The sequence below is a fragment of the Musa acuminata genome, chromosome BXJ1-5, assembly GCF_036884655.1.
Source record: "Musa acuminata AAA Group cultivar baxijiao chromosome BXJ1-5, Cavendish_Baxijiao_AAA, whole genome shotgun sequence".
In the NCBI taxonomy this organism is placed as follows: Eukaryota; Viridiplantae; Streptophyta; class Magnoliopsida; order Zingiberales; family Musaceae; genus Musa; species Musa acuminata.
This window is the reverse complement of record NC_088331.1, coordinates 40,408,302-40,430,832: the sequence shown is the minus strand read 5'-3', so window position 1 is coordinate 40,430,832 and position 22,531 is coordinate 40,408,302. Positions and strand designations below refer to the sequence as shown.

Genomic DNA, 22,531 nt, shown 5'->3' with positions numbered 1-22,531 from the left:
CCATCCTTCCACACAAAGAAATATATAACGTTAGCGACAATGACAACAACAACAACAAAGATCTCTCAAGGAAACTAATTAGTACCTTGGCTTGTTTTAATGATATTTCAAGATGGCCAACTTCTTGAGACAATTTATCCTTTTCGCTCTTCTGAATGTTCAATGCCTTCAATAAACTTTGGGTCTCTAATACCAAATGATTTCTTTCTTTCTCCAAATGCTGAAATCAGTCATATGAAAAAAATAAAAGCATAAAATAAAGAGCAGAAATTTTGTAAAAATGCAGGATGGCAGAGGTAAAAGTATAGCTGTTAGAAAAGTTGTGGAATAAAAATATGCTTATTATGTTAGAAAAATAAATGCATGATGCCATTTAGAAAAACATTAAATTTAATAGAAAACAGAAGTAGTTGCCAAAATAGTCAACTAATAGTTGCCTAGCCCATTGGGAGATATCACTGCCAGCAGTGTTTATCAGTATGTCAAAAGAGGGATGGATATTGAGGCTACTGACTAGTACAGTTGGAAGACCATTTGGCATCTTAAAGTAGCACTCAAAATCAAACTTTTCTTATGGAAGTTCTGTTGGAATCGCTTACCCACCTCAGCTAGATTTTCTTACATATTCCATTGTGAAACCGACCATGTTATATTTGTCAACTTGTTTCGGATTCTCACCCTTGCATCTTTTTTTACTGTCCTTTCGTCAATGTTGTTTGGAATTTGATTCAAAATCATCTGGGAGTTTACTTTAAACTGTTTAACCACTGGAAATAGGGAGCTTGGCTTGATGAAGGAACAAATATGGGTAACTCTGCATCCATGTGGATTAGATGCGGGCAGTATAGCCAGCATGCTCTGGTTCCTTTGGTTAAACAGAAAGGATCCTAAGTTTCATAACCACCATACCGAACCTTTCTCTTTGTTCAGCAAAGCTATTGCTGCCACATTTGCCTACCGCACCGTTAGTAATCTACCTGAGGGGACTTGTAACATGCCAAAATCACTTTCTTTCTCTTTTTCCTTACCACCACCTCCTTCTTCTAGCCATTCTTCACTTCCTACTTCTAACCATCCTTCACCCCCAACTTCTTTCTCCCTTTTCTGTGATGGTTCTTATGATTGCTCTAAAGGTCTTGCAGAGCAGGGTTCATCTTGACGGACTCCAAGCTAAAGATCATTGCTGCTGCTGCCAGCCATGCCAAACCTCCTCCTTCTTGGCTGAAGCCTTAGCAATTCTGCGAGGTCTTCGTTTTGCTGAAGCCGAGGGTCTCACTAATTTTAGCATCTGTACTGATGTGCTAATGTAATCAATTTTGTCTTGGAGCTCAATGTGCCCCCTTGGTCCATTAGGCTTGTTATAGAAGACATTAAAGCTCTTCTTCATAGACTTACTGTTTTGTTCTTTACACAACCCTGTAGCCTCAATTATGAGGCTCATATTCTTGCTAACATATGGGAGGTTAGAGGTCTTACTCGATTTTGGGGAGGTCATGGCTCCAATCCCATCCATACTTTTGTTGCACTGACCTACTTTAACTCTTAATAAATAGTTTTTTCCTTTTTCAAAAAATATAGCTACATACACAAAATTGTTACAACAAGAAATGAAAATTGTATTTCATAAACAAAATAAAGATATAAATGATACCTCATATTTAACAGAAATTTTCTTTTCTGTTTCAACTAAGAATGCTTCTTTCTCTTTCAATTTTTTCTCCAACTGCTCTTTCTCATTTTCTCTAAGCTTTTGCTGTCTATCGGTCTCTGATGTTAAATAGTCCACATGGTACTCAAGCTTTCTACAAAGACTCTCATAATCAACTTCCTCTTTTAGTTTGACAGCATTAACTACTTTCATTGCCTGCAGACATCATAAACTGCATAAAGAAACTCCCAAAAAATGATACATAAACCATGATAGTTATTTGAAATATATATTGCATGTGACTTCAGTAAATACACATCCAATTCTAAACAGAAGTTAAGTATTAAATAGATGGCATGCCTCCTGTGATCCGAGTCAATTTATTAATGATGTTTGAAAACTAAGAAGTACTAGCTCTTCCCAAGTGTAATTTCTTGAAGAGTGCATTAGAAAACTAGAATCAGAATGACAATTGCATGTAAGCCAACTTAATTACATCCACAACAATTGCATTTTGTTGGTGATTAAATTGAAAGGACTACGTGTAACAATACGCCATTTCCCCCTTTCTTGACTACAAGTAATGAATAACGTATATTACATAATGAATATATGACTATATGAAAATATTGAGGAAAAAAAAGGATATATAGAGCCAAGATAACAACAAGAGAGAGAGAGAGAGAGAGAGCAATCATTTTGTTCACTATCTCATACACAGTAATGCTTGATCTTTCCCTAGAAAAAAATAGAACATATCCACAAAAATCACAAATTAGTTCATAATACAATGATACATTCCAAGAAGAAAAAAGAGTATAAGATAATGTGCAAAAGCATCTACAACAGGTTCATCGAGAAAGTAGTTACATTGGTCCACAAATTTCTTCAAGCATGATATATATAACGTATTCATGTAAGAATGATAACAAAATAATATAAATGGTATCACTAAAGTTGATTCAACATATGATGATACCTTCCAAGAAGCAAAAAGAGTATCAGATAATGTACAAAAGCATCTACGACTAGTTCACTAAGAAAGTAGTTACATTGGTCCACAAATTTCTTTAAGCATGATATATATGTAAGCACAGATGCATTATATCAACATAATCATGTAAGAATGATAACAAAATAATACAAAAGGTATCACTAAAGTCGATTCAACATAATAACACTGATAGTATGTTAGGACTCTAGCTAGGAGAGTCCTAATTGAGAGGGACATTCAAGTAAAACCTACCTAAGCCGACCCCTATTAAAGAGGTGAAGAGGACGGCTAGGGTTAGGGGGTTGTTTCTTAGAGAAAAATTAGGAGTTGTAAAGGAATAGGAGTCTTGAGTAGGAGTCCTATTAGGAGTTTGTTAAAAGTAGAAGTCTTGAGTAGGAGTCCTATCAGGAGTTAGGGTTTATAAGCCCTATAAATAGCCATGTATTTCTCCTCTTTTCAAAAGCAATAGATGAATCTTTTCTGCAGCCTTTGAGTAGTAACTTGGAGGAAGGAATCCCTATAGAGTTCCAAGGAGGCTGATCCCCTAAAGAGATCAACCCCAAGTTTAGAATCTGCAAGAGTTCTATCACCTGGTATCAGAGCAGCGTTCTTGGCGTCTCGCTGCGCTTCCACAGCCATCCATCATCCCTCCACAGCCGCCCAAAGCAATTCCCACAATTGCTTAAAAGATCGTCGCCAAATTTCGCCATCATCTCCACCACCGCGGATCATCCTTTGATCTTCCTGTGAATTGCAACAGGTTCTGGTCTCCTACCTTACTGTTGCTGCAATTTAGTTATCCTTATTCGAAAATCCAAAAAAAATTGTTCCTATATTATTGCATAAACTTTTCGTCGCAAAGTTTTCATCTCTATGACGAAAGATACATTGCATAATTCTAGCCATATAGCACAGTCTGTTTGATCTTGCTACTACGTTTTTTCTGTCCAAATCTCTACGAAATTTTTATGATAGCTTTGACACTTCCTAACAGCAGATTTCCCTTTGGTTTTGTCAAAAAATTCTTAATATAAACCATTGATCTTTTACGTCTAAACTGCTATACTTGAAAATCTGCACTATAAAATTTCAACTGCATAGCACGGTTTGTTTAATCTTGCTACTACGTTTTTTCTGTCCAAATCTCTACGAAATTTTTATGACAGCTTTGACACTTCCTAACAGCAGATTTCCCTTTGGTTTTGTCAAAAAATTCTTAATATAAACCATTGATCTTTTACGTCTAAACTGCTATACTTGAAAATCTGCACTATAAAATTTCAACTGCATAGCACGGTTTGTTTAATCTTGCTACTACGTTTTTTCTGTCCAAATCTCTACGAAATTTTTATGATAGATTTGACACTTCCTACAGTGGATTTCGCTTTGGTTTCGTTGAAAATTTCTCAATATAAACCACTGATCTTTTATGTTTAATCTGCTATACTTGAAAATCTGCAGAAAATTTCAGCCACATATTATTGCCTTAATCGATCTATTTGCAATCCTTTTTTAACGAAATTTCTTATACACTTTATAGATCATCTTGGCTTCCATCTAAGATTGATTTATTGAGGAATTCATCTCTAAAAACGATTTTGTGTTGCTGCAAATTTTCGTCGCAAACCGTTGAAATTTTTCGACGTGAATTCTGCTATCGCAACTTGCACCAATTTCCTTGTTGTTATACTGCCGAAATTTTCTTGATTAAATTAGACATCCTTGCTGTCATATAAACTGAGATTTTGCTGTCAATTCCCTCCTCAAATCTCTCAAGTTTTTGGTGAAAATTTCATCGAGAAACCGTTATTTCTTCGACAACAATTCTGCTCTTACAACACAGCACATACTTGCAGCAACTTTCACTGATTTCTATCAAAACTTTGCTGTCATCTACCACAGATCCAAAACTTTCATCCACAGCCCTAAAACTCCACCAAACCACACCCTCAAACTACGCCCAAAACAGCCACAAAACAAGCCTAAACCGCAGCCTACATCCACCAATCCACCAGCCCTTTCGACCATCACTTCTCTCAACCTATACATGCCTTTAACCCGACAACAAAAGAGAGATCTTAACATCACAGATTTGGCGGCATATACTATGGCATTTGAGAAGAAAATTAATGCTAAATTCATAGCCTTCGAGGCGCAAATAAAGGATAAGATTCGGACGCTCTTTACCAAACTCAGATTGGGCCGACCACCAAGCCCGAAGAAATCACATCAAGGAGAGAGCTCTGTCCAATCGCACAAAGCCCGAAGAGATGACTTCCAAGGGAGGGGAGGCTCTATGACCGACCCCAACTATCCACGCATGAGGGTGGACTTCCCTAGATGGGAAGAAGGAGACCCGATTGGTTGGATCTCGCGCCCGGAGCGATATTTTCGGTACCACAAAACCGCGAACGCATCTATGGTGAAAATTGCAGCTATACATCTTGAAGGGGATGACATACACTGGTTTGACTGGTTTGAACACACTCATGGAGTCCTCTCATAGCGACAATTCAAAGAAGGACTGTTGATCCGCTTCAGACCAACCGATTACGAGAACATTGACGAACAACTAGCAAAGATCCGACAAACCTCCACCATTCAAGAGTACCAAACCATGTTTGAAAGGTTATCTAATCAAACTCATGATTGGTCTCAAAAACAGCTATTAGGGACCTTCATTGAGGGCTTGAAGCCGGAGATCTGAGGAGAAGTTAAAGCGCGACAACCATACACGCTTATGGCAGCCATCTCTTTCGCACGATTTCAAGAGGAGCAATTGAACCATGAAGCCCGGAGGACTAGGGTTGCTCCCCAACCAGTAATACCGAAGCCCTCAGCCCCCCCTACTATCAACAGAGTCCTTGCACCAAAAGGTTTGACAAGAGAAGAACTTCGGGAGCAATCTGCGAAGGGGTTATGTTGGAATTGCGACGAGCCGTGGAGCCGTGAGCATCGTTGTAGTAAAGGGAGACTTCTTATGATTGAACCAGTAGAAGAAGAAGTCATTGAACATCTAGAAAAGAGCCTTAAACATGAAGAAGAAGATACAGAAGAAGAGCCACAACCGACCGAAGTTACAGTACATGCACTAGCCGGCTACTCAAACCCGCAAACGATGAAAGTTGGAGGCCTTCTCAAACAACAACCGATCACTGTTCTCATCGACACGGGCAGCACTAATAACTTTTTAAACAGTAAGGTTGATGTCCGGATGGCCTTACCTATCGAGAATTGCAGCAAGTTTGACGTTAAGGTCGCTAACGAATGGATTTTGAAGTATGATCGTAGGCGCCCGCGGGTAAAACTATTGCTGCAAGACCAAGAGATAATTGCATATTTCTTCCTCCTCCCTATTGATGATCATGCGGCCATGCTCAGAATTAAATGGTTGACGACATTAGGTGATGTTTCTTGGAATTTTATGAAACTAATTATGAAATTTTACAATAAGGAGAAACAGATGATATTGCACGGGAAACGTGGGGGCGACGTAACGACGATTTGCACACAACAAATGGAGAAGATTTTGTATAAAGCATGCAGCGGCATTTTGGTACAACTTGAGTAACAAACTAAGGGAGAGCTAATAGAATTTGAAGATCCAAACCTACTTCCTTTGCTTGCTGAATTTTCAAATATATTTGACAAACCGCGCAACCTACCTCTTACCCGTCGGCATGATCATTGTATAACGATTCTTCCAAGCAAACCTCCAACAAATACTCAGTCATATCAGTATCCACATATCCAGAAGGATGAAATAGAAAGGATTGTAAAAGAGATACTCGAAACTAGAGTTATTTGGCCAAGTTGTAGCCTCTACTCTTCACCGGTGCTCCTCGTACGAAAGAAGGACAGAACATGGCGATTGTATGTTGATTACCGAGCTCTCAACGGTATAACCATCAAGAACAAATACCTTATTCCAATAGTAGATGAATTGCTAGATGAAAGAGAGCACAAATCTTCACAAAGCTAGACATTTGATCCGGGTATCATCAAATACAAGTGTGCAAAGAAGACATACCGAAAATCACCTTTTGAACACACAACGGCCACTACGAATTTTTGCTTTCTTCAACAGAAGGTGGAATATCTTGGACATACATATCAGAGGAAGGTGTGGCAGTGGACCCATCTAAAATTGGAGTAATGCAAAACTGGTCGACCTTGAGGAAAATAAAATTGCTACGTAGCTTTCTCGATTTAATAGGCTACTACCGCAAGTTCATAAAAAACGATGGAAAGATCAGTGCACTAATTACTTCCTTGCTGTACAAAGATGCTTTCCAATGGTTAAACAAAGCCACCACTGCCTTCGACAAACTTAAAGTCGTAATGACGACAACGCCCATACTAGCGCTACTCGACTTCGGCAAGACTTTCGTTATTGAAGCCGATGCCTCTGGTGTCGGAATTGGTGTTGTACTAATGCAAGATGGCCGCCCCCTCGCTTATACCAGTAAGGCATTATCTCCTTCCCATCTCAAAATGACTATTTATGACAAGGAGATGCTCGCGATTGTGCATGTGGTGGCCAAATAGAGATCGTACTTGATCGGGTGACGCTTTCAAATCAAGATCGACCATAAAAGCCTAAAATATTTCTTGGAGCAGAAGATATCTTCTCCCGAGCAACAAAAATGGGTAATAAAGCTTCTTGTATATGATTATGAAATAACTTACAAAAAGGGGAAAGAGAATATTGTTGCAGATGCGCTTTTACGGCTTCCAAAGCAAGCTGATTTTTTTGTCATTTCACTTTCAACTAGTGACTTCCTTAAGGTATTAAGAGGGAATAGCAGGAAGATCCGGAGACCAGTAAGATCATAAAAAAATTGGAGAAAGCACCGAGCTCCGTGGCTCATTACAATTGGAACTCAAAAGAATTACGCTATAAGGGACGGATTGTGCTTGTGACAAATTCTACTTGCATCTTCACGAGCAGATTTTGGACAAAATTATTTCATATATAGGGTACTAAATTGAAAAGGAGTACGACAAATCACCCACAAACCAACGATTAGACGGAAGTTGTAAATAGGTGCTTGGAGAAAACTCAAAGCCACCCACCAAATATGACTACCCAAGGAGAACTCCAAACCCAACCAAGTGTCATTATTGATCGACGGATCGTGACTCGACGACGACGACCCACTACTGAAGTGCTAATACAGTGGGCGAACCTACCAACAAAAGATGCCACTGGGAGAACTATGACTACTTGAAGATCAAATTCCCAGAATTTATGAATCGTCAGCCTCGAGGACAAGGCTGATTTGAAGAGGGCGGGTCTGTTAGGACTTTAGCTAGGAGAGTCCTAATTGAGAGGGATATTCATGTAAAACCTATCTAAGCTGACCCCTATTAAAAAAGTGAAGAGGCCGGCTAGGGTTAGGAGATTGTTTCTTAGAGAAGAATTAGGAGTTGTAAAGGAATATGAGTCTTGAGTAGGAGTCCTATTAGGAGTTAGGGTTTAGAAGCCCTATAAATAGCCATGTATTCCTCCTCTTTTCAAAAGCAATAGATGAATCTTTTCTATAGCCTTTGAGTAGCAACTTGGAGGGAGAAACCCCTATAGAGTTCCAAGGAGACCGATCTCCTAAAGAGATCAACCCCAAGTTTAGAATCTGCAAGGGTTCTATCACAGTAACCATTCATCTCCTCACATCAAGATATGATTAGCCTTCTTGAAGCTGAAACCTCTCTCTCTAAATGTGTGTGAAACTTGAAGGGTGTATCAACACGTATCTTGCTAGCATTGTTAATTCAAGATTGTCAAAAGTCAAAAGGCATGGGCAGTGAACTCTTAAAGCTTTTAGGCCATGTGCACAAGCAGGCTTCTAGGGAAAAATATCATAAAAATAATATATAAAATTTACAAGCACTTTAAACATTTTATATTTCCCAAAAATATTATATAAAATACCATATGATCTACTGCATTAACTTATCATTAGAGAAAAGATGTTCTTGATAGTCACTGGCTCATACTGAACATTTGAACAAGAATCCAAAAACTTGTTAAATCTTCACCTCGATGTTTCATTTAATGGTGTTTTAACAGGAGGTATTACTCAAATTACAAACATACATAAAATTAGAAGATAAAATAAAACCACAATAAAGAATATTGGAGCAACCAATGTAGTAATTGTTAAAAAATTCGCACTTGTTGCATTAGTCAAAATGATAAATATTTTTTTTCCTAATTTTCTAAGTCAAATCCCATCACTCCTTAGTAATAATTATTTGTAACTAGCGACTGCATAAGAGAAAAAGCAAGCCTCAGGCACCAGGCACCCAATCTGACCCAGGTGAACCACCTAGGTGCCCTAATAGTATTGCTTATAATAAGCATTTGGAAAGGCTTACTTAGGGCATCAGATGATTTCATCTTAAGTAAAAACATGGTGTGTATTTAAATAATTCATGAAGATGCTGTTTCTGTGGAGTAACATTTAACATTTTAAAAAAGGACACATTTTAATATTTGCCAAAATATACCTTCCATCCATTTATTGGAACAAGCAGAAGTTAGCCTCGATAAAACTGGATGAAAGGGTATACAATAAAGTGGAAGACGATCTTTTGTTATGTTTCTGTCATGTTAAATAAGATAATGCACTTAAAACTACATACAAAAATTGAACAAACAGTCTAGAAGGTTGAACCTGAAACTTTTAGAAGAAGACAGATAAGAACACTATCTTCCATAAATATGCATATGCTACACACAACTATAACTCTTTCCATTGTTTTTCAACAATACTAACCCTCTGTCCAAACATTATTGTACTTGCTGTTTCAGAATAGTATCGTGCTGATGGACCAACCGTAACTATGAGAGATGTCCGTGCAGTGCCTACAAATAGAGGTTAAAATAAGATCACATGTAAACTTCATTTACAAAGCAAAATGAACTCTTATAGAACAAAACAAGTAACAGCAACATTTGTCATCATTTTCATCACACAAACATCTACTGGTTCCGTTCATTATGGAAACACAATAACTAGTGAATCATAAAACATTAGGAGAGTGGTACACAAATACCAAACAGAAACAATCCAGAATGAAAAGCACAATGCGATACAGAAAGTCTCTGCCACTAAAAAGAAAAGTGCTGACATTTGATTCTAAGGGATTAAAAGAAAAAATAATAACAAATCAATTCAGAAGCAAAAGGTAGATAAAATCACCTCCAAATGAATCACGAAGCAACCTCGTGAGCTTGGACTCTCTTGTTGGTATATAAGGACTGTTCTCAGCTAGTGCATTAATGCATTTCCCCAAGGAAGTCAGCGAAAGATTAATAAATTTAGTCTCCTCAATCATGTGGCCTTCAATGCCTACAAAATTTGATTGGCATAGTGAAGAGATGTGATGTAAGCTGCTAATGACTTCTCAGAACTTTTAATTATCAGACTAATATCTCTCGAATCATAACCTGAAACATAATGGGTATAAACTAGATCATCAACCAGCATAAATGTTCAAATTAAAGTACGTAAAGGAAACTTCGATTGAGCTAATCCATCAACTCTTGACAAAGATCATTTGCAGATAAAGTACGTTACTTCATTTACCAACTTCATTCTGGATTATTTAGTTTTCTCAAATTTTGTCAACTCACAATATTTAAATTTCTAAGACTTAATGGATGCTTTATCTCAACCTTCCACTTAAGTCAAGTTTAATGCCATGCATTGATGGAATATCACATAGCAAGAGGACGCTCTCACTTCCCAATGGAGATTTTACTCATTGGAAGCCAAGCAGTTCTCCGTGCCATTATTAAGCTTACAGGGACCAATGATGCGAACCTTAATGATTTGTTTATGAGTACAGAGCCTGAAGTATGGTTCAACAATTACATTCCAAAAAGCCTGTTGATGCAACTGAAACATTTGAGAGTAGCCTTGACCAAGCTAAGGCCAAAGTTTAGTACCATGCTTAAAGCCAGTAATGCAACGTTCTCAACATTAGTGGACTTGAACAATCTAGTTCGATTTAATGGTTGTCATCAGAGTAGAGCCTGTGATTAAAGCTAAGTTCCTGATGAAATTAGAAAATATTCTGAATCATTTGGGTAAACACTTGACAGCATCACACCTTGGTAATTGCATAAAAGCCATGATTCTAGCATATGAACCCTGATCCTGCCACTAAATCATCTATATCATAATATTGCACATGAAAGAAGGAAATAATATTAAAAAAAATGTATCAATATAAGCATACCTGATTTATCTATTCTTTCTGATCCTGCAAGGTCAACAATCAGCAACTTGCTTTTCAAAAGATGTGGTAAATGGTGAGAAGATAGCTCACTATTTGTAACATTAGCCAGGGAGGAGGCATCATTTTCCTTTTTTCCTTCCAAAGATCTATTAATATGGACCTAGATACATGTCAAATAGCAAGGATAGGCAGAAGATAACTCTGATCAAATAATAATGCAAACATAGACAATTAAAAAAATTCTAACCTTGAAATAATAAAAGATGGGAGTAGAAACAAAAAATATACAACTGCAATAAATTATATTATGAAAGAAATAAAGATAAAACAGAACTAGACAACAAAAACTATTACAGGAGTTGCACCCACCACTAGTACTGCATGACTTCGAGATGATTCAGTATTTAGCTTAGTATTCGCAGCATGGCGGTTTGCTTCACCAACTTGCAACAGCTCCAAGAATTGATTAAGATCTTTTATCTGAACAATTGCAGAACCAGGCAGGGACACCTCACCAGTCTTTGGATCCTCAACTACAGGGATGTTAGTTTTCTCTGGTGCCAGCAGATCTTGTATGGTTTCTAGGTACAACTAAAGAAGAAAACAAGAATAAGGCAATCACCCTTATTATCTTTAGAAAAAATTGTATTGACTACGCTGTAACATGTAAGGAAATTCTTTCAACTGTGAGGAGTAAAATTTTCAAATAATTTAATTACACCACTAACCAAACATTCATTAAGAATTTTTTGCAAATGCTCAACACTTTCAAGGGATATAACGTTATTTCCTCATGTAGTTCAAAGGCACCCTAGTGCATGAAACACTGGCCAATTCGGCATTTGGGAACGGTCAACCAATGCAACTTAAGTGGAGAAGCAGCTATTTCCATCAGAATCATGGTCACTCAAGTTGCTTTACAATGACATACTATTCTTCAAAATTTTAAATTGTCTTCAATATAGAAAGTGTCCTTTAGATTTTAGAAGATTAAAAAAGCAGGAGTACAAACAAAAAACCATGGAGAAGTAAACAGATCGGAAAGTAAATGACAAAATCACTCCAAAATTTAATAGTTTATGTCAAAAAACAAAGTTCCCAGGTGAAGATTACATATGGTAGTTCCTCGCAGAAGAAAAAATAATACTAAAAAAATAGATTTGTAGTGTTAAATTAATAAAGATGTATACTGTCCAACAAAATTTAAATGACCAGAAGTGGTGGTACAAAAACAAACATAAATGTATACCGTCCAACAAAATTTAAATGACCAGAAGTGGTGGTACAAAAACAAACATAAATGTATACCGTCCAACAAAATTTAAATGACCAGAAGTGGTGGTACAAAAACAAACATAAATTTGTCTCCTTTTCCTCTTTACAGCTTACCAGATTTCTGCATACAGCCTTGAGGCTTTACCAGAGAGAGATTTGTGTTGAAACCATGGTTCTACATTTTGTCCAGACCGGCATGTAATGGCAGCACAGACCATTGCATGTGCCTCCCAGTATCATATATACTTGAATCTTTAAAAAAAAGTTATGCAGCACCTATCAGTGTATCGTATATCAGTACACCAGCATGTACCAGACCCATGCCGGTCCATCCAGAGCAGTAATTTAAAAAGGCACTCGGGCGCTCGCCTAGGCGCTCGGGCGAGGCGAGACGAGGCCCGAGCGCCTCGCTAATCTCCCAGGCGGCACGCTTCAAACAAGCGCCGCCTGGGCGCTCGCCCGAGCCCAAGCGCTGGGCACTTCGGGCGAGCGCCTGGGTTAACCAAGGCAACCGAACCAGACCTAACCAGGATTTTAGGTCTGGTTCGGTCCTGGTTCGATCTCTGATGGTTAGTTGGTTCAATTGAACCAACTAAAATCGATATAAGTGAGAACCCAACCCTAGCCCTCGCCGCTGCCGCTCTCGATCCCGATCTCGCTGCTCGCAAACGTTTACGTTGTCACTGCTCGCCGCTGTCGCTGCTCGCAAACGCTGCCTCTGTCGCCGCTCGCCCCTCCCACTGCTCGCCGCTCCCTTTCCCGCTCCCTTTCTTAATTTAATAGCATATTTTTATTTAAAATTTTAAATAATTATATTTATTAATTATATTATATATTTTTATATTTTAGTGCCTCGCTTCGCTCGAGCGAGCGCCTAGCGCCTCGGGTGTTTTTGGACCTTGGCGCCTAATGCTTTTTAAATCACTGATCCAGAGATCAACACAAGTCTGTTGCCCAAAACATCAAACCAATGATTGAAACCACCAAAACTGGTAATACTGGACAAAACCAAGTCAACGCTTTTGGCAGGAAGATTGGTTATTATCTGAAACTTACAATGTTTGGCTAAAAACTATATGGTCCAATATAATGAAGCAGGTAATGGAACTCATGAGTCATGAATAATATACTCTTCAACTGCATTCTACCAAGATCGAGTTTATAAAAAATGTCCTGGCCAGGAATAATGAATAAACAAGTATAATGCAACACTTATACAAAGCCTATACAAGTGCACAATGCTAAAAGAACAAGGTAGCAGAGATTCTATTTCACAAACCTGCAAGTAGGAAATCGCCATGATATCAGAGCCAGGAGATATATTAGCAAAAATATCCTCCAAAGCTCTAACCATAATACCACGTTCAGATGGGTCATCTTTCCCAAGTCGACCAACTGTGTAAGTTTTACCAGTGCCTGTTTGACCGTAAGCCATCACAGTCCCATTATACCCATCTAAAACACTCTGCAAAGGCATGTCAAAATGAAGGATGCATTGAATAAGCCCATCTAAAAGAATCTCAAAATAAATATGATAAAAATACTTTACAAGTTTCTGAACAACTATATGATATACAATTCTACACAATTCAGTTAAACAATTTCCTAAGAGATATAATCAACAGCAACGAAAAACATCCAGATTCCAAATTACTACTATAAGAAGGCATCTGAATAAGTGAATTAGAGTACCAAAAACAAAGGTTTAACAAACCATCTTCTAAGGAATATAATCAATGAAAAGCATCCAGATTTCAGATTACTAATATAAGAAGGCATCTGAACCATTTCCACTGGAGCAATTCAGTGGATTTATACTGGAGACAACATATCAATGAGTACTCTCGTGAATGCAGTGAAGTGTCGATCATGTACCAACAAACATCAACAAAAGGAAATATTTGTGGTTTTTACTGGTGAATGCAGGTCAGTGCTGGTGTGGGCTGGAGTCGTAAACATTGACGCTGAAAAAATATCAGTGCTGTTGTGGGTGCTGATTTTGGAGCGGGTGCTTTTAAAATACTCGATAGTTTTTCAACTGACCCCACTGATAGTGTTTGTGGTTTCCAATTATTAATATAAAATATTTTTTTATTGGTCTTAAGCTAAGAACAAAGTACTAGAAGTCCAGGACCACATGAAGTTGTACTGCCCCAATATTGTAAACTAAAGAAGCACCTAGAAAATTATTTGCATCAGAAAGTAACTGACACAATCTCCAGGTGCAACCAATTGTATGGTTAAAAAAGAACTGAACTGTAATATATACATAATTGAAACATATCATACATTCAATTGTATGTTGCATTCCTATTATGTCAATGTCATCATCCCATGTGCACATTTGTAAAGATATAAGTGATCAAATGTAAGGTGTATGAATTTAAATCAAATTGCACATGTTCATGCTCTGTTACACAACACAGTATTAGATGCATAAATGAACCCTGCATATGTTGGAAGAAATGCAACATCAGTTGGAAGATTATTTGCCTTCCTTATCAAACTAATATCTAGGAAAGTGGTAAAATTATAAGTGTGTCTTTAAAGGTTGAAACTGAAGGAGAATTACAGGATATTGGAACGGTGGAGCTTACACAATTATAAACATCAAAGAAGGTTGCCTCTTTTCCGCTAGTGAATGAATTGAGTCAAGAATTAGGTACTAATTGAGAAGGTTGCATTCACATAGATATCATCAGAAGATTATTTCGGCTACCAAACTACAATAAGTTATTCCTTAGTTTAAAGGCTTCAACTAATAGAACGCTGACAAAAAAATGAACATATATGTTGATTTATTAAAGGTTCAATTGCTCTGTAAAATTCAAAAGGTGCATTTTTCATACTAAAGCAAGCTTCAAAGTTTTGATCACACCAGGCTTGCCAGACAATAAGCTTATTGATACTGAACTGTACCGAGCGATAAGCCTACTGTCCAATACCAAGCTCTATCCTACTGCCCAGTATTGGAGACCTTTTCTTTCAAGAATTGATAGCTATTGATCGTTGTTCTCTCTATCTCCTCCGCCACCACTTTCTTCTTTTCCTTTGCTTCCTCTTCTTCTTCTCCTTTTCCCAACATGACTCAATAGGGGTACTAGATATTTTTTTAATAAGCCATAGGCAACTATTGATATTTGTCTTCTCTTTCTCTCCTCCCTCGTCATTGCCACCTACTATTCTCTGCCTCTTCCTTCACCACCTCTGCCTCCTCCTGTTATATTCCTTCTTCTCCTCCCCAATTCATCCTCCTCCACCAACTCATCCTCCTCTGCATTGTCACCTCCTCCTCATCGACATTGCCATCACATCCTCCTATTCACATCATCGTTGCCTACTCATGTTCTCTCTCTATATGGTCACCTAGTATTGACCAGTACTGAATGTCAGTAAACCGATTCGTATATTAATACCGTACTGGTCCAAACACTAATTGATTTCAGTAGTAGAGCAAGATTTCAATCCTTAATCCAAAGTATGATTAAACAGTGGCATTTCACAGAAGCATAAGAAGATATACAAATATATGACATAAAACTTCAAGAAATAACAAATTAAAATCAAAATCCACCACATAAGATCACTTCACAATGGTCTCAACATAATCCTAAGACAGATGCATGAGAGATGAGGAAATTGAGATAGTGCCATGTTATTACAAGAAAAAATAAAACAAAAAAATTAGATCTGTGAACACTTAGTTGTAGTTCTAATTTCTAATTGAAAATAAAATTACTGGACATGGCATAGGGCTGATGGAACACATTCTTAATTAAAGTCTAGTCAAGATTCAAAAATAGACTTGTTATGCATGTGCAAGCACATCTCCATTCCATCAAGTGAAAAAAACAATGGAATATACACAACTAACCTCCACTACAGGCTTTGCAACAGCTTCATAAACACGCCTTTGAGAAGCACTTTCTGTAAAAACCTCATCAAATCTATAGGACTCAGAACTCCAATTATTTTTTTTCAATTTAAGTCTCCTCAACTGAAAGACATCAATTAAAGAATTTAATATGATAAAAAAATCAATCTTATGATTTAATTGTTAAATCAGGAGAAATATCCACATTAGTGCACCCTAATGTAATAAAATGTCGAACCTCTGGCTGTAGCTCAACACAATCCGTAAAGTCCAGATCATTTTCCTCAGTGGTCTTAGGTCTAACTCTAACGGCTACACGTACTCTTCCAGAATCTGTAATAAAAGGAGCTGATTATCATATGACCAGACAAACTAAAAGACTATAAAAGAGTATAGTACAAAATGGACTGGCTAAATCAACAGAGATGTAAGAAAATCAAAGAAAGTTGTCAAAGATAAATTAGTAGAAAGCAAAAACATCTCCTGATTGCACTTTTGAATTGCGCTAAACAAATTTCTAACTTAATGGTACAATTTACTGGATGTAGATACATATTTTCGGGAGGGTGACAAGAACGCACACTGGTATACTAATACCATATAGGTTGGACAAGCTACCAAAACCAGTATTGCATAAAGATTTAAATCCTTTCTCTAAACTTCCTTTCCTTCCAAATACACCAAAAAAATCAAGAGAAGGAGACTGTCACAACAACATCTCTACTTTCTAGCAATGTAAAATTTCCTTCACCTCATTCAAATCTCATTGTGACAGTTCAGGGTAGGGTCATCATTGAATTAGTTGAACAAAAGGTTCCACATCTACAAAGTTAAAATGCATCAAAAAATATATATGATTAGTAGACTCAGGATTAGCTCCACAAGCAAGCAAGAGGCATATGAAATCCAACTTTTCTCAAAGAGAACCTGTTTACCAAGGAAATATGTAAAAACATTTAGAGTGTGGAAAGTGTCTCTTTCACAATATTAAATTACAATATGGACTAGCTTCAAGATTTAAAAATTCACAAAATAAAGAAACAAAAAATCTCAAGATAATGTTCTTTTAATATGAAGGGGGTCTTTTCCTATCTATTTTGTTGATAAGGAGGAGCAATACCAAATACAAAGCTTCAGCTAAAAGCCAATTCACTGAAGCAAAGTAATATCTTAATCATGAGTTCCTTCTAAAAATACCAAAGCCACAAATAGTTACTGCCTCAGAATTGAAGAGTACATGAATGGATAAATATTTTCAATAAAACTGCTGTCAAATAATTAGTCCTACAAAATCTAATGATTTGCCCATTGCTGAAGATGATCTGAAGCAATCCTTGCGGGTCTATTCTGATAAAGATTTCATCTCCAAACAAGGGAGACATGCAAGGTTTTTCTTCTTTTGAAGTTAAAAATTTTCTCTCCATAAGGTGTTTCCTCTTATTAGGAGTCTCCAGCACCAGTTACCCAACATGATGGTATAATTTAAATCTTTGACATTGATTACTCTCAAACCATTTAAGTTCTCACTTCTGCAAATAGTTGACCAATTGGCATCACTTGATGCGTCTTTCCCTTTAATGGAAACACCCTCTGAAACATATCTGCCTCTTTTGTGAGAACATAAAAGGGTAAGAGAAGGTAGAAAGAAAAAGAACTGGTAGACTTAAGAACAAAATTAATCTTGTCTCTGAAAATGTTAATGGCTAGACCAGAGAAAAATAAAAGTACCATAAGGTAATTCTTAGGCTGAATATTTGGATTTCCCATGTGGAAATGGGAGTTAGATTCTCAACATCAAGGTGACGCGAGATGGGGTTAGAAAAGGGACCAGAATTTCCAGGGCCTTTAAAGCTTTCAAATTACTTTCTAGAGTGAAGGTTCTTAATAAAATTTAAGAGCTAGAACAAATAATAGCATCAATAGAGGAGGCCTACCCTATCTCAAGTAGTCAATCCCACATAATTATCTACATTTTAGGATTTCTAAACCAAGCTTCTCGAATTGTGTCTTTCTAGATCTTTCTCCCTCTAGTATCAAGACTTCCTCTCTTGGTCTCAAAGTAGGCACTACATAATTCTAAGCAACACGAAAGGTTCCTAACCATCAGGTAACGAGTAAAACTGCTCTATAAATGCAGCCAGTCCTGCAATATACACTATCATTTATCCACAAGTTTTCATCGTCTTGAAGTATGGAACGATGTTAGCATCACCCAGAATCACACTTCTCACGGTCATGAAACAGAACCGTCCAAGAACCCAAGTAAGCAATGAAGAACAGCAATAAGAAAGAAACACAAAAAGAACAAGAGGAGGTACTCTTGTCATCATCGGAGGAGACTCTCAAGGAACGCTTGGCGGAGGACGACCTGGAGCGAGCCGGAGGGTTCCCTCCGCCGTTGCCCCTCGCGGGAGGAACCTGTCGCTCGGTGCGTAACGATCCCCGGGAGTGGGCGCTGGACGCCATCGCGGACGGCACGGGAACAACCCTAAGGTGTCGATGGCGAAACAGGGTCCGCCTCTCGGTCTTGTTCTTGATCTTGATGAAGAGGGTTTGATGGTAGGAGAAATGTCGTCGCCCTCTTCCTTGGTCATCTTGTGGGAAGTCTTATAAGGTGGGAGAGGGATTGATGGAGGGAGAAAGGGAATCGCCTGCGACACCGTCGTCGCGCGAGTTGAGGCCGGCACGATCGCTTCACCGTCGTCGCGACCGCCACAACTCGCTTCTACTCAGCTCTCTTGTTTTAAATTAGATGGAGGGAGGGACTAAACCAAAGAAAGATTATTTTGCATTCCAGCCCAAGAATTTTGTAGATTAATCTCGTATATAAGAATAGGAGAACAAAAATCTATAACCACTATTTTCGATTAAACAAGACTTATTCAATATTTTGTAATCAATGATGATTATACAATAAATAGTATATAAAACCATCTTTGTAACTATACTATTATTTTAAATTTATCAAATTGGTACTTAAAATATACTAACTTGATTGTCGAAAGAATTTTATTAGATATAATTCGACCTAAATTTTTTTTTTATAGGAAACGTGTGAAACGTGATATAATGTTTTTTAATTTCTAGTGAAATTCTCTAATCGACTGAGTTGCAACTCTCGAGGTAATGCAATAAGTTTTATATTTTGAGTCAATCATCCAAATTGATGATGTCAATAAAAAAATAAATTAAAAATAGATATAAACATATATATGAACCACTCGCACCGAGAAAGCGAAGAAGATGATAAAAGGAGCTCCATAGGGAAAATATAAAAGTAATCGAGGGATCAATCAGTAAATCTCAAAGAGTTAGTTAGGATCCAACATGCAAAATGGGAACGTTTGAGCACTCTGCATTCCCGCTTGTTGTGCGGCCACTTCGCGTGCGAGAAATAAAGCGATGAGATTATTATAAGGGGATCAGAGCCGTCGGCATTGCGATGCTATGATTCGACGTTTCGGACCGTTCAACTAGAGCGATCGTGTGAGACTAAAAGGGATCCACCGTTCGTCTCTCTTCTTCGAGCCACGAGTGTTTTGGGATCTCATGCTGCCCACTACTTAGCTGGTTAGTTGGCATTTAAACCATAACAAATTCTTGGGGATTTTATATATCTATTCTTTCAAAGTTAGACCTAACACATGTTGCTGTTACAAATTTTAGTATTATATATAAATATATATATATGCCCATCTATATTCTTAAATATTATATATATATATATATATATATATATATATATATATATATATATATATATATATCATTCGTTACAATATTTATGATAAACTTAGATCCACTGTTGTTAATCATTTATCACTAAATATCAGAAAATACCAAAAATATTAAATATCTAAAATCTCTTTACTATATTTGTCCCCTTACGTTTTCTGATATATTGAATGGGGATACTAATGTCAAATTAAATTTCGACTAAGTATGATCAATTAATGAAGACTGACTACAATGGCATATCCACAAATTTTTAAGATTTGCACAGAAATATATATATATATATATATATATATATATATATATATATATATATATATATATATAGTCATAGATTGCAACTAAAATGGTTTATGTGGCAATCGTAGGCTAAAACAAATTGGTATAATTGTTTTGATATCTGCATGTACAGTTATGTTTTGTAGTTACAAGGAGACGATACTTAGAGCTAAGAGATATACATAGAGAGAGAGAGAGAGGAAGTTGAGGAAGAGAAAAATAAAATAACAATTCAATTCAATATAATAAGTTATCCATTAACTAAGGTAGCTAATGGTAATAGAATTATCCAACAATATTTAAAACAATTCAAATTCTTCTCACAGGGTTTGACGTCCTTGTAATGTGAGAGCCTAATAATGTCTCAACATCGTACTTTAATCCTAAATGGTTCTATTTGATGACATAACTGACTTGCTAACATAATAATCTTATAATCAAACAATATAAAAAAACTTATATCCAATTTAATGACAGTAAATTCATCTAGCTCTATGAATCAATTTAATTCTTAGGAGAGGATAGAATTCCTAATCCTACTTTGGTTTACAACCTGACTAGCTGGTACAATATATGACAAATCCATCTTTTCAACATAGAAGTACAATCGCATATACACATGATTATATTAAATCAAATATTTACCAATGAACCAGTTGCTGATTAATACTGGGGGTGTGCATCTTTGTATAATGTGAGAGAGTAAGGTGAATCAAACTAAATACGTTCTTTTCATAAACCTCTGCACGATAGAAGCTCTAATAAAAATGACAACCTCCTGTAACATTTTGTCGGATAGATCAACATCACAGCAATTTCTCTGAAAGGTAAAAGTCCACACGCACCACCAAGGAATCTCCACAGGTTTTGAAATACGCTTCTGAAATGAAATTAAGTCAAATGATTTATGACTCATGAAAAGTAAGTAGAATTGAAGTAGTTGATTTGAAGAATAAAAAAAGCTTTAAAGGGGATGAATGCTCGAATAATTCTTCTTACAGTCCAACTAGAATTCTGGGGGAAAACCAGCCTTGGGGCAAAAAGTATGCAACTTATTGCAGTGGAGGCAGAAAACAAGGAGTTTTTCACGCATGTTTAAAGAGCTTCATACTAAGCCAATGCAAATATACCAAAATGATCATTACAGGTAGTGTAAGGGGAACCAGAAAGCAATAGTACCTGCTGACAACAGAGAAATGAGACATTGAGAAGAAGACAAGAAAATGTATGACAACTGTGAAATAGAGAAGGCACATAATAATCTGATTAAATGTAGATGTAGCTTTAAATTTTCAACCTACAAATTATCAGCAAATATTTTGCAATATTGTTTTGTTTACCGATGGAGATGATGGAGTCTGAATAAAACATTGTCATTCCCCAAATAGTTGGGACCTCATGGCTTTTTGTTGGTATACTTGAGATTAGCTATGGCCAGAAAATCCAGTGGACCATTGTGTTTTCTGTTTTGATCCAGATGTGTGCATGCACACCTTGCTGTTCTCAGGTGCAGGGAGGAGCTTCTGGGTGTATTAGAAACTAGAAAGCATTGCTGCTAGCTCATTAGACTATGGCCAATTTACTAAAGGCATTACAACAGCGACAAAGCAACATTTGAAAGCACTGCTGATAACTCTTGGAGAGTATCTAATTTTCCCCTAAAGAAAAAAACTATCTAATTTTCAACCAGTTGTGTACCAGAAAGCAAACTATTTTACTCGGAGCTCCAATTCTTTTGCTTCACTCTGTATTCCAATTTATGCAATAGGGGGGGAATAGTTGTCATTGATCCATATTTGTGCTGTGAATCTGTGATATGATCACAAAAGATTGATGCTGTCTGATTGTTGTTATGGTCTATGTATAACTCAAGTTCTGTCTGATTGTTGTAGTCCAATTTTTGCACTAGGGAGGGAATAGTTGTCATTGATCCATATTTGTGCTGTGAATCTGTAATATGACCACGAAAAATTGATGCTGGCTGATTGTTGTTATGGTCTATGTCTAACTTGAGTTCTGTCTGACTTTGCAAGTTTTTACATATTCTCAATGGAATTTTTAATTATTTCTAGACTTTTTCCATATGACAAGCTAAAAAGTCAATTCCAATATTTGCATGTTTTTTGGCCTTGGAAGATATACTCAACTTGTTGGGAGCTCATCAGTCATTGTATTCCTAATTGGTCAAGAATAGTCTAAATACAAATATCTATTAAAAATTAGATGGTGATATGCAATGACAAGCTGGGGACAAATACTTAGTGAAATGTCAAAAAAGCAAATACCAATATTCATCCATACCACTTTTATCTTCATATAGCAGCATCCAAAATAATTCTGATACTTGCTAAGTATTACTATTTTCTTCAAATATATGCATAAGTATATACATACATAGAATGCAAGCGAATTTATAAACCACCCAGCAATTGAAACTGTTAAATTCTCTTAAAATTCACTTTCACCCTTTAAAGACTCA

The 22,531-nt window shown here is 36.8% G+C and overlaps 1 protein-coding gene across 1 annotated transcript in view; it reads right to left on the bottom strand.

Moving 5' to 3' along the window:
- The window catches only part of LOC135674282 (kinesin-like protein KIN-UA), a 34,552-nt gene extending 15,825 nt beyond the window's left edge, over positions 1 to 18,727 (bottom strand). The window contains exons 1-10 of the mRNA XM_065183995.1: positions 18,357 to 18,727; positions 16,277 to 16,371; positions 16,039 to 16,161; positions 13,444 to 13,629; positions 11,259 to 11,480; positions 10,890 to 11,049; positions 9,848 to 9,997; positions 9,422 to 9,510; positions 1,652 to 1,864; positions 86 to 220 (exon numbers count right to left, since the gene is read on the bottom strand). Of these exons, the coding sequence (XP_065040067.1) occupies positions 86 to 220; positions 1,652 to 1,864; positions 9,422 to 9,510; positions 9,848 to 9,997; positions 10,890 to 11,049; positions 11,259 to 11,480; positions 13,444 to 13,629; positions 16,039 to 16,161; positions 16,277 to 16,371; positions 18,357 to 18,504 (1,521 nt within the window). The 5' untranslated portion in view covers positions 18,505 to 18,727. The remainder of the gene's footprint in view (positions 1 to 85; positions 221 to 1,651; positions 1,865 to 9,421; positions 9,511 to 9,847; positions 9,998 to 10,889; positions 11,050 to 11,258; positions 11,481 to 13,443; positions 13,630 to 16,038; positions 16,162 to 16,276; positions 16,372 to 18,356) is intronic.
- Positions 18,728 to 22,531: the final 3,804 nt, after the last annotated feature.